This window comes from Abrus precatorius, unplaced genomic scaffold, assembly GCF_003935025.1.
Source record: "Abrus precatorius isolate BTA unplaced genomic scaffold, Abrus_2018 Scaffold11, whole genome shotgun sequence".
NCBI classification, from domain to species: Eukaryota; Viridiplantae; Streptophyta; class Magnoliopsida; order Fabales; family Fabaceae; genus Abrus; species Abrus precatorius.
Genome location: NW_020874303.1, coordinates 23436274 through 23449221, shown reverse-complemented (window position 1 = coordinate 23449221; position 12948 = coordinate 23436274). Strand labels below are relative to the sequence as shown.

General features: G+C 33.2%; 2 protein-coding genes across 3 annotated transcripts; one reads left to right on the top strand and one right to left on the bottom strand.

The window, feature by feature from the left end:
• The first annotated feature begins 201 nt into the window (after nucleotides 1-201).
• Nucleotides 202-2942, top strand: LOC113856578. The gene is made up of 3 exons (XM_027488449.1): nucleotides 202-314; nucleotides 490-681; nucleotides 2588-2942. Exons 1-3 carry the CDS (start codon nucleotides 282-284, stop codon nucleotides 2849-2851), a joined length of 489 nt encoding a protein of 162 aa, XP_027344250.1. The 5' UTR covers nucleotides 202-281; the 3' UTR covers nucleotides 2852-2942.
• Nucleotides 2943-3038: 96 nt separating this feature from the next.
• LOC113855132 (IAA-alanine resistance protein 1) lies at nucleotides 3039-12747 on the bottom strand. Of its 2 annotated transcripts, XM_027486628.1 has the most exons (11): nucleotides 12236-12747; nucleotides 11237-11320; nucleotides 11086-11135; nucleotides 9075-9126; nucleotides 7805-7918; nucleotides 6630-6853; nucleotides 5937-6089; nucleotides 5746-5853; nucleotides 4342-4443; nucleotides 3788-3832; nucleotides 3039-3696 (listed from the first exon to the last, which is right to left on the bottom strand). In XM_027486628.1, the coding sequence occupies exons 1-11, from the start codon at nucleotides 12525-12527 to the stop codon at nucleotides 3541-3543; spliced, it is 1380 nt and encodes a 459-aa protein (XP_027342429.1). In that variant the 5' UTR covers nucleotides 12528-12747; the 3' UTR covers nucleotides 3039-3540. The 2 variants fall into 2 exon arrangements, with proteins under 2 accessions (XP_027342429.1, XP_027342430.1); XM_027486629.1 differs by lacking the exon at nucleotides 11086-11135 and having other exon boundaries at nucleotides 3159-3696; nucleotides 11286-11320; nucleotides 12236-12676.
• Nucleotides 12748-12948: the final 201 nt, after the last annotated feature.

Genomic DNA, 12948 nt, shown 5'->3' with positions numbered 1-12948 from the left:
TGTAAAAATTAAAATTAAAATTAAATAAGAGAAAGCAAAAGGTAAAAATTTTAAAAGCAGTAGCAAAATCCCAATGGGAATCTTTCTTCGTCTTCAACTGTGTAAGGTGATCCCACATTGTCACCTTCTCTCTCTCTCTCTCTCTTTACTCCTCCTTTTTATGCTGTCTTTCTCTTTTGATATCTTTTCCTCTCTCTTTCGCTCTCTCTCTCTCTCACAGACACAAACACACACAACAGACAGACAAACCAACATTTTCTCAGCTTCTGGCATGAGCTCATATGTTCATGGGATTTTCATGCGGGGATCATTTTGTAAGTGCTCTTAAGTCTTAACCTTTGTTTTCCTGTCTCTCTCTCTCCAAATTATTCATCGGCATAATGGGTAATTGAAGAATATCTTAAAAGAGAAGAATTTTGGCTCTTTTACTTTTCTTCTATTCTTGTGACACTTGAAACATTTCTTAACAACAATTTTTGCACATTTTAGGATGAAAAGGAGAGCGAGTTTTCCTTGTTAGATGAGAGCAGTGCAACACAACAAAACAGTGTCATCATGGAAGTGCATCATCTTCAAGGGGTTGATAAGAACACAGATTTCTGCCCAGTTGAACACCCTATGGAGCCACCAGATGAAGATCGTCCCGTGAAATGCCCAATGCCAGAATCTTCCGTTATCAATGTAAGCACATGCGCTATGCTATTTTGTAGTTTAGTCATTTAGTTATCCAATGATGGCATGGTTAACAGGGTTTTGCATGGTAAGAAAAACCAGTACAGCTTTGCTTCTTTTTTTTTTTTTACTTTATCATGTTTGCTTTGTGCAATGGTATATGTGGTTTTCTTAGTTCTGCATTTGTCTTGTAGTTGCATTCGCATAATTGTCTCTGTCTCTTGCTAGTCAAGGGGCCTACTTCTAAAATTTAGGTGATGTACTTTACATATATACAATATAATATTTATGACGAATTTGAAATATTAAACAATATTTCTGGCGAGCAAAATTCTTGTATATATCTAAATATGCATGCACAAATTGGGATAGGGGTCACCCTTCACAGCTTCTCTTTCTAGCTCTGAATTACAGCATACGGATGTGGTGGTAGACTTCTTAGGGTACTGTACAGCTTAGAAAATCACTCAGAAACAGAAGGAAGCTTTTGAAAGGAAAGACAAATATATCGGAAATGAACCTCAGTAACATGCAGATTGTTTGCTTTGAAACATAGAAAAATAGATTCTGGCATACTGTCATAATTTCTCATCTAGTTGTCTGTGATAACCGTTGTATTTTTACTCATTTTTTCTTACATTTATTTATTTTTATCATATCATTTATTATAATTTTTATTTTTTTCTGTTGTATCTATCTCTTCCTCTATCCAACTAAACAACAAAAAGTGTCAAACATTTTTTTTTCTTTTTCTAACCGTAAGAAAAGGTAACTCTTTATTAAACAATTATAATCTCCTTACATCAACTTCTTATATATCCTCACTAGACATAGAAGTAATAAAAAATAAAATAAAATAATTTTTTTATTTGATCTTATTTTCAGTATTTATTTAGCTAACATAATACAATAAATCTATTTTGTAGAATTGATCTTATCGTTTTACTCTGCGAGCAGGTCTATGTTAAAAGTAAATAGAATATGCTAGCATAATATGATAATATATCTAATTTATTATTTTAGTATGTATTAATTACAAAATAAATTTCTATTATATTCTTATCTAATTTTTATATCGTATCATTTTCTATCAAACATCTCATAATGTCCTTTCTTATATATATTTAATACATATGCATTTATTTTTTTATTTATTACTTTCGTTATAAGGTACTATTGCTGTTTCTTTTGTGTTATTTAAAAGATTTTTTTATTCTTATTTGTTGTTTTGTTAATAGTCTAACACAACATCAATTATTACATATCTAATTCTTAAATACTTTATACACTTGTCATAAATAAAAGAAAAATATAATGAGGTCATTAAAAAAAATAACATAAATAAGGCATTTTTTATTTTTGATAAATTTATGTTATTATAAAGAAATAAGCAAATAAGAAAGAGCATATGTAATATTAGGACTAATAAGAAAGTATTATAAGATAATAAATTAATCAGTTTTCTTTTATGCATGTTCTTTTTAATTGTCAAACATTTGTTGAGATTGATTCTAACTAGAGTAATGCTATATTCTCTTTTAATGTCTTTTTTTAAAATCATGTATTAAATGAAAAACATGCATTGAATATCTAAAAAATTTTAGAAAACATTTAATATTTTTCACGTGAGGAATTAAAAGTATTCACAGAAAATATTATAGGATAATTTATAATTATTTTTTTTAATAGATTTGAAAATCAGTACCAATGAATGTTTGGCAACTAATTATTACTGTCTGGGAAAAGAGAAAGACAAGTGCCATAGTATTTCCCTCTTCATCTTTGATTTCACGAAAACGATGGTCGGGATTGTTCCAAAGGCCCTCAGAAAACGTATTATGAGAATAAATTCAATGCATTTTGAAGTTACTCTGAAGTTAAGGGAAGAAACTGATCCGGTATGTTACTTTTGCAGGACGATAGGATGCATGAAAAGAAGTTTGCAGAAAGCCTAAGGAAGAGGGTAGAGACAACTGGGGCCATGGTGGGTGGAGAAAGAGCAGCAACCATGGACACAGAGCCTCCTGCTCGAGGAGTACGAAAGCGGCATCACACCCTCACACATGGAGGAGACCTTGTGATGACTCCATTGATGAGAATGCCACCTCTCCCTCCCCTGCCAGCCCAGAACATCACTATCTATCAAGTGCTTCAGCAGTTGGACAAGTTTGAGTCTTAACAAAGAAATAAATCCCATCACAACATTGCATGTAATGAGGGATGCATTTTGATTATAAGCCCAGTAAGCTTCAATAGAGCAAGACGAGAAACATTGGTGCTGCAAGAACCCCAACTACTCATCATATATGGTCGTAAAAAATATGTATCTCTCATTTTTTTTTATTATCAAATCCAGATATTTTCATACTCTGCAGGCGTGCTCATTTTTCATTGTAATAGAATAAGAAAAATAATTACAAAGATAGCAAAAACAAAAAACAAAACGACAAAGGAAGAAAAAGCGTACAACATCAATCAGACACGATTACTGTTTTGATCTTACGTGTATGAGAAAGGGCAAAGCATTGACAGCTATACAGCTCAAAAGAGATAAAAATGTTACAAGATACTTAGTTTGACAAAGACAATCGGCTTTTGTTAGGTTAACAATAACGACAGTAAAAAACAAAAATTTACTGTACAAAGTTCAATGTGTAAGGGTGAAAGGAATCATCACTAAGTTTAAGCCTGACCATTCTGTGTGATCTATCATTTTCTCTTCAGTTCTCCTCTCCTAAAAGTTTTTGGGTTCACAATTTTGTAAAAAGCAAATAAAAAGAACATTTTTAGACATGTTGCATAATTGTGGTGAAATAATTGGCACATCACGAATCAAGATATGCAAGTCCTAAAAAGAACATATTTCATTCATTCTACAAGGGAAATACCAAGGGCAACAGCCATGCCCAATGTCAGTGATATTATTTGGACAATTGTACTTCTTAATGTTGTATTTCCACTGCTATTCATTTCTGCAAGTACTCCTGCAATTGCGATGTATATAAATCCACCTGCTGTAAACCCCTGTTAAAACGGAAGAAGAAACAAGTCATCGTTGAAATCAATAAACTTAATCTAAAAAATAAAATAAAAATCATTATGAAACATTCCTCACTTCAATCAAAGATGACTGTCCAGGATCCTTCCCCCATAGCAGAGCCTACACCAAAAACAGTAATTTTCTATTTCATTCCATGTTCATTCTTGGACAGAAAAGGAAGGAAATCAAGAAAAGGAAAAGGGAGGTATCAAAATGTACGTAGATGTGATACAATAATCCAAGTCCTAACTCAATCGGTTAATTCCTTAGAGTAACAAATTGCATAGAAGTTTAGACAATTCGTTACAACACACAAATCTAAGGCATCATGAATCTCTTTCATCTTTACCTCATTTTAATTTAGTACGAAAAAATAAATACAACTCTTGCTCTTCTAGAAATATGTAAGTCGATTGCCCTTCTATTACTCCTGTGCTCATTTACTTAATTATACTCTTCCACTCCCCCATTCTGTACACTATTTAATCCATAATGTGTCCTAACTACAACAAATTTGTACACACATTAATGGCAATATTCACATTTTTATTCTTGTTTAAAGGCTGTGCGTATGCAAAGTTTGTGGATCCACCAAACAATTGACTCTATTAAATGAAGTCAACCCTCACCAATGCGGTGCCTGCAAGTGCCACAAGTGCTGATAGAAAGTTGAAGAACAAAGCCTTTGGTATGCTGAAACCAGATCTTATCAAAATGCCAAAATCACCAACCTGTACGTGATATAAACAAATAGCATAAAACTTTTAATGAAACAAAAGTAAGATCTGAAAAATACAGATAATACTGATGCCATGTACATGATGACAATAAATAAAATCAAATCTAAAGAACAAAATACTAAGCTTAAAGCATTTTAAATGAAAACAAAGCAAGAAACCCAAAATGGCAGTGATGTGGTCACTTGCAGCAGTTTTGCCTCCCCAATTAGGGGATGATACTACCTAATGTCCAACTTATATTTCCCTGAATGTGTTATTAAAGTGAGATACTTTAAGATCTTGCAGTTCTCATGCAGATTGATTAGATTTGCAACAGCAAACATAAAGCATACTTAGTCTGTGAAAAAATTGATTCTTCATGTAGGGAGTAGTGGTCCGTCAAAGCATTGTAGAAATTCAACCACTCACAGGATAAAAAAAAAGTAATTATCTATGCTCATTTATTTAAACAAAAGTAAAAAATTAAAGCATAAATATATTTTATAGAACATCTCATTTTTATATATTAATTTCTAAACAGAACTCTTGAAGCTAAAAATAAGGGAGGTCATATAGGTGATGTATGTAGAGTTCCACAATCTAGTGGAATAAAATAGGTATGCTACTTTCAAGTTCACATGACAAATAATGCATCGCATAAACAATCCATGACCTGTCAAGTCTGACACAGACAAAAAGTAATACAAATTAATAACTATTTTAAAACAATGAAAGATAATTTCAGACATGTATTTCATAAAAGTAACCAGAGAGTAGTGACTAGGATTATATCAACTAATTCAAATCATTCATAAACCTAGAATGTACATTTATGAAGACGTGTGCAAAGAGGTCACTGGATGAAGTCTGTATAACAATGTTTGTGATTTTTTTTAGTACTAAATAAAATTACATACATTGAGCATTCAATTCAGTGGCCTTAGATGAATCATGCTTTTTGGCCATTCTGACACGAAAAAATTTGCAAGTCATAATAAGAAAAATAATTTAGGGATTAAAATAAGGTAATTGCCAAATTTCTCTTATTAAAATAAAGTAATAAAAAAATCAAACCACCTTATGAAGTTAGATAAAATCATTAAGCAATAAGAAAAATAAATAACATACAACCATATAAAAATTTAGGGACACAAAGATACACATTGGCTGCACGTCATCATATTAAACAAACAAATTTTTAAGGCATTCAGGAAATTGTCTGTTACAATCCAAGCTACGCCTGAAAAGGGGTTGAAAATATTCTGCAGAAAGGCATAATACTGAACATGTGGTGGAACAAGGATGAATTTGGACCTCTTGAGGGAGCTCATGTGCCAGCAAAAACAGAGTTCTAGACCAGCCACCAACAGATCCATAAAGCATGAATGCACTTCCTAATGCCATTCCATCGGTGAAATTATGCTGCAATATTAATTCATTTTGCATAAATACATACATTGAAATCTTGGCTTTGCTATTACTAATGAAAGGTCAATATAACTTACAACTCCATCAGAGAAAAGATTGAGATAACCAAATACAAGGCTTGTTGGTGATCTAACTGGTTCCTTAACATTCAAGGATTTGATGTTATCTGTGGAGCCATCTACAGCACTAGCATCCAGATTATCACCTTTGGATGCATTGCTTCCAACTCTCTGTGATTCAAGTATATCATATGTCAGATAATTTTTTTTCATTGCCTCCAGCATTCCATTCAAACTAAACCACATTACAAACATAAGCTGTTCATGCTTTGCCTCTATACTGAACAACAAATAGGATGAAACAATGGTTATGTCTAATGTGGCATTATATAGCCCTTGTAACCAACTGTTGCGGCCTAAAATAGTCAAGAAGGAATTATGATCCAGCAACCATATAAGAGGCCCACAATCTGGAGGGTTTATAGGAGGAGAAATAGGAGAAAGGAAGAAATGAGTGATGAGCTGGCAGAGAGAGAAGGCGGTAGCAAGAGTTAGTTATTACGTCATGCATCTTTCCTTATAGGGAGGGACAAGCTAGTATTCCTAACCCATTTTCCAAAATAGATTGATCCAACCCACTTTTTGAAAGGCTTTAAGTGAGCCAGGCTGGCATTCTCCCCAACCCTGCATATATGTGTGACCTCAACAACAGTTCAAACCAAATTAGTGGTGCATTCCAACCTGTCAAATGTAGTGACATACTCATCTTACCTTTCTAAGTGAGGATTCAGATTGAGCTGAATTATCTCCCTTTGAAGAGTCATGTGATGCCTTATCTGATGGCAAGTGGATAGTAGACTTGTTATCATCTTTCAATTTTTTCTTTTTTTGGTGGTTATGGTGGTGATGTCCATGTGTCCATGAATTAGCTCCTCCTGAGTTTTCTTCAACATACCTCACTACCTTCTCCACAAGAAGAAAGAGTACAATTCCAGCTACCAGAACCACAAAACATTGTAAAAATTAGTGGTTCTAAGTCTGCCTATTTTCTGAAGACTAAAAATGTCTAGAGAAATTTAGAGGTTAATAAAATTGAGAGAAAATAATATAGACTAATAAAGTTAAGGAGATCATTCATAACTACAAGCATTACATTAAGCAAATAAACGACAAAAGAAATTCAACCTCAAATTTCTCCCACCCCCTTCCTTGTCTCACTTTTATGAAAGTTGCTTTCTAGATAGTATTGTATAGAAAGGATGATCTTAACATCTGGATTAAATCTTGTATATATTTTTCATCTGAAAGTCTAAGGGATCATCTATGAGAAGAAAACTGTAATTGTTAAGAATTAGGAGAATAGATGAAAATTTGGGAGCCTTAATAAAGACTTCAAAGGAGTTAAAGACCAAACCAGAGGACAGGGGACAAACAGAAACAAGCAAACCAAGAAGCACTTCCGAAAAAAATTCTCCAGAGATAAGGGAAATTGCATCCAGGGGAAAGACTTGTATAAAAACCATTTTGGAAACCAACAAAGATGAAATTCGGAACTATTTTTCCTTAAAGATTAAAAGTAGCATGATTCTAAAATATAACAAGCAGTCTGACTTTTTTTCACTTTTTGGTAATTTATTTAGCAGAGTTATAAATACAAAATGCTAAAAGAATGGATATCAGAGATGGATGTTTTCCACATACTGAAAGATGACCATTACTGTTCACTCTTCAAGAAAGAAATATTATTCTATCCTACCATAACAAAAAAAAGACTAAAATAAGCTTCCTTTCATTCATGCTAAAATCTTAATTATCTAAAAAAAAAAAAGACAAACTTATGCCATGCAATTAATCAGAGGAAGTAAAGGAAGCCAATAATTTAAAATATCCTTGCTGGTGAATGATCAAAATAATCAGAAAGAAACTTTGAGCATGTTACTACTAACCAAGGATGGATATTCCTGTAGAAAGATCAGCTAAAGAATGCGAATGACCATGTCCAGAATTAGCATCATGGTCATGGTCTCCATGGTTACCATGAGAATGGGAGTGTTCACCACCTACCATGTTTTTAGAAAAAGAAACATTATTAGAAAGAAAAAAGGAAAAAAGGGACAGCAAAATTAGGGAAATAATAAGATATGCTCTGTACTGTAACAAAGAAAAAGGTAGAAAAACAAGAAAATGGATAGAATCAACTCAATCAAGAATACAGCTAGCTTGTGCAGTCTCTGCAAATTAGAAATGGAAACTTGCTTGTAAAGTAAAGAGCACAACAAATTATGCTCTAAAGTAAACAGCATCCAATACCCCAAATCCTTAATCCCTTTTCTACCCGAAGATATAAAGTGGAGCACGAGAAGTTGCTCTAAATTGAAGTGAGCACCTAATTTTCATCAAAAACAACTTTTAACTCAAAAAAGTAAATGAATAAACACATGAAAAAAACTTTTGAAAGGAAAGCAGCAGCCTGACATTGTAAAAGTAAGCTGCTCACTGTTTTTGAACTTCATCTAGACAACACACAAATATCAGTATAAAGAGCAGTAGGGAACTCTCCAATCCATGTTTCATTCATAATCCTATAAGGCATAGCTCTCTAGACAAAAGAGTTGACCATAGTGAATTGTAGATTTCCAATTTAGTTGGTCAAGAAAATTTTTCCAGATTAAGAAAATGATTAACAAAGAGAAAATAGGAGTTACAAGAAAACACACCATAAGCATCAATATCCAAAATTCTGGAGTCTTTCATTTGAAAAAAAAAGAAAAGAATCAAGTAACACAAGAAGGGACTGTAGTTCAAAACTCTTCCAACTTCCAATCATTCAGCTACTTTCAAAAGTTAAAATACCAAAAAAATTAGGGGATTATAGAGTACTATATATATATAACCAGTACTGCACTTTTAGTCTTTGTCTCCTAACACACAGTTGATTAAATGTTTTACATTTTCAATGCAATAGAGATCAAACTAACACAACCATTAATACTCTAAGCTTGATACCAGTAAAAGAAAAGGCAAAGAGACACATGCATGGTTTATAAGAAAGAGGAAAGAAGAGCAGAGAAAGAGAAATGGAGACAAAACTTCCTCCAACAATATCAAATAATGTAAAACTAGCAAATAGCAATTATAAGAATTTAACTGCACACTGATACAAAATTCAGCAAAGGCATCAACCATACTGAAGACAGGTTCTGATGCATTTCATACCAAAAGCATGTGGTAATTGGTGAAGAAAAGCATCCCCCAACATAGCTCCTGCCTGCATAAGACATGATCAATGAGAATGAAATTGGAAAAAAAAAAAAAAGTGAACCAGAAATAAAAGAAGATATTTAACTAAGCTATAGACAAAAACTTGTAATTTAGTAATTTTTCCTAGTTTGCATCATGCCAGCAGCCCGGCACTCACAAGTTTCCAAACCATAAGTATAAAATGCCATAACAATAAAATAAGAGTAATAGCCTAGATAACCAGAAAGAAGGAAGGGCTAGATACTGATTTTCACTTAATTCTATTCAAGAATTTAAACAACATAAACTTAAAAATTGACACACCAGCAAATATGTTTTTCTAATTTTCAAACATACACAAATGTGCACCAAAGCAACCACATTTCATGCATCCAAAAAGAATAGCATCTAAGAAGAAATGTCATCAACACTGAACAAAAGAAATGCAGTAAACATAAATGAAAAACATGCTACATAGGTAAGTAAATAAGTATGTATGTAGTAAGTGAAAATTGGAATGCAAATGACATGGTGAATACTGCAGGATGATCAGATCTGTAATAGAACAAACTTGGTTTGGATGCATGCAATGAGGTCACAGCTTACTAAAGCTTTTGAGAATTGTGACATAACTTCTACAAATTATCTTTTTTAATGGATAGAAAAGAAATAAGATATATTTTTTTGAAAAAAGTAAAGTGGCACAAGAGCGGAAAACAAGATATCATCTTAAGATAAGTTTAAAACTAAAAAGCCCTGGACAGATAAGAAAGTCACATCCAGACAAGCAAGGCTTGTTGGTCTTTTAGCATGTCTAACAAGGACTCCACTATAGCCAAAACCTGAGCCCCATATCAAAAGTAAGAAGATAATATATCCTTCAAAATAGAGCTGCAAAATTTTATCCTTAAAAATTGCAATATTTCTGTACATATGTTTTCAGCATATTATAGCATACATTGAACACTGTCAAACAGGGCAACCCCCAGGCAATGACAATTCTTGAGCATATTGCAATTTTATGTTTGTTTCCAATTAAAGAACTATCAATTATACAACCATAATAATAATTAGGGTCCTATTTGTTTATTTATCATCAAATAGAATATTCTTTCAAAATTGATATTTGCAGAACATTTTATCATCATATAAATTATATGTATGACAATAATTACATTAGGAGCTGGTTTTGAAGCACCAGAGCTCATGTTTTTACAAATTCTCCTAAAAAAAAAGAGGAGACAATATTAAGAAGAAATTAATTGAGCATAAAAGATGCATGCCATTGATCACCACAGAACCAGGCATTTTGTGGTGCTGGATTACTAAGTATCATATTTACCGCAAAGTAATGCAGAAAAAGATCTACTTGAAAACCATCTACAAAAGTGCCACAGGTGTGAGAAAGGAACAGAAAGCAGAGGATTAGAAGCTCATGTGAGTAATGGAAGCAATGGGAAAGGAAATAACCACCTTCACATATGGCATGGGATGCACAAGGTGAGGATCTAAAGTGGGACAATAAAAGGCGAGGACAGAGGGGCAGAGGGACAGAGAGAGAGAGAATAAAAGCAACACAGAAATGTGTAGAGAGAACTGGAGAGATCAAGGCCTCTTGAATACTTAGCAGCTATCTGTATTTCTTTCCATCATTTTTGTCATCATCTTCTTTGCTCATCCATGTTCTTGATACTGATATCATCATTTCAGTAGCAGAAGTAAGCATATACATTATGTCTACCATTTTCTTTCTTATCTTTAATCCAGTTTCTATCAAATTCACAAACTAGACCCTCAACAGTAAGTAACTATTGGATTGCTTCACATTTTTCAAACTCAATTCACACGTAGCAATAGCCATATAACTTAATGAAAATAACAGATGAGATAATAGCAGTAATTTTGATGATAAACACAGTGAAACAAAAACAATCAAACGAGAATTCAACGTAGTGAAACTCAAGAAAGTAGATAGATGAAACCTGACCCCAAATAAAGCCAATGAATCAACAACAGCCTTTGAAGGTTTCCCTTGTACTGAAAACAGCAAATAACCCAGATTATTCAGTTTTGAATACAGTAGAGGCCTTTCAAATTGAGAAATGAACAATTTATATTGTACAAAATAAAATACTTACCAAAAATTACAGGCAGAATAATCAGGCAAACTAGAGAAGCCATGCTTACCAGAAATGAACAGCCCAATGCATTCAACCAGAGACCTAATATAAAATTAAATAAACTATATAAATGTCAAATCTGAAAAAAATCCATAGATTCAAGATTCCAGCAAGCAAGAATGGCATTATCAGCACACATCTTATGCCATTATTTTATCCAAAAATATACGAGTGCTTTAAGGGAACTTGCATTCTACTAGAAATTTCTTTTAAGAAAAGAATAAAATATTTAAAACCTAATCGTAATCTTAATATAAAAAAGTAATAGTTTCCAAATGTAATCACGAATGGAAAGTTTTTCCTTTTGCTAAATTGAAAGGTCTACTTAAAAGAGACTGCTTTTAATGGACAGAAATATGCACAAGCTTAGGTCTACTCAAACTCAGTCCTTTAATCCTCAACACAGGAATTGTCTCCATATTTTGTATTTGATTAGCAACTCGGCTCATACCATATAACATTATTTAATAGAAAAATCGAGAGGTTGATAGGGAAATACCCACGCTCAAAGAAATTAATTAGGTGACTTATCTACATTTCCTCTTATCTACCTAGTACAATTGTGAAAACCCAAAAATCCCATTAGTGGAATCACATAAGAAAGAGCACTGGTTACAGGACATTTTAATTTCAAACCTACAATGATCACAATCCACGAATAGATTCTGCTAAGACCATAAAACCCCTTAGGCTTCAATTGGAGTTGATTTTCGGAAAGGCTTACGTGATATTTATCTTTATAAACCGTCCTAATCTTATATTTTTAAGTTCTTCCAATCTGGGGGTTTTTGACAAAAACCCCTTCCTCTTTTCCCTTCTCCTCCTTTACCTATCAAACCCGCTCCCAGCAAACTCCCAAACAAAGCCTTAGAGGTTCTACAGAGAGGTTATTTTGCAGCACAAAAAACAAATAAATCGAACGGTGAAAAAGTGATGAGAGAAACATGATAAAAATACCTAAGCCCGATAGTTCTGTAGCCCTAACAAGGTGATCATGGTCATGGTCATGGTGATGGGGTACCCCAAACCCATACAGTTTCATATCCTCCTCCTCCGCTATCTCTTCTGGAAGCTTGGGCGCATCATGGACATGGTCATCTCCACCACAGTGGTGATGGTGATGGGGTTCATGATGATGATGATGAGCGTTGGATGCACAGAAGACAGAATGGGAGTGACCCTGATCGGGATGAGGTATTCCCAGATCCAAACAGGACAGAAGAATGAAAGGGAGTAAGAGCAATGCCATGAATTGAGTGTGTTAGGAGCGTGACTTGCAGGTGCCTTCGATGGTGATGTAGCAAACAATTACTAAGAAAAGGATGATAATGCCCACTATGATTCCGAAGGTTACTACATCCATATTTTGTTCACTCCCACTTCAACATTTTCTTCTTTTTTTATTTTTCAAAATCTCATTTCATTTCCGTTTCTTTCCTTTTATCCAGCTTCAGCAGCTGCACCATCGTCCTACCCACCTCCTACTTTCTTTCCTTTTATCAATATTTTATTTTATTCTTTTAACTTTGAAACGCTAATCAATGGTAATTAAAAATTAATTAATAAAACTAAACATAATTAACAAAAATAACCTATTTAATTGACGTTTATCAAAATAAAATAAAAAATTATAAAATAAAACTAAAAAAATCAGAGCGTTAGGTTTACCC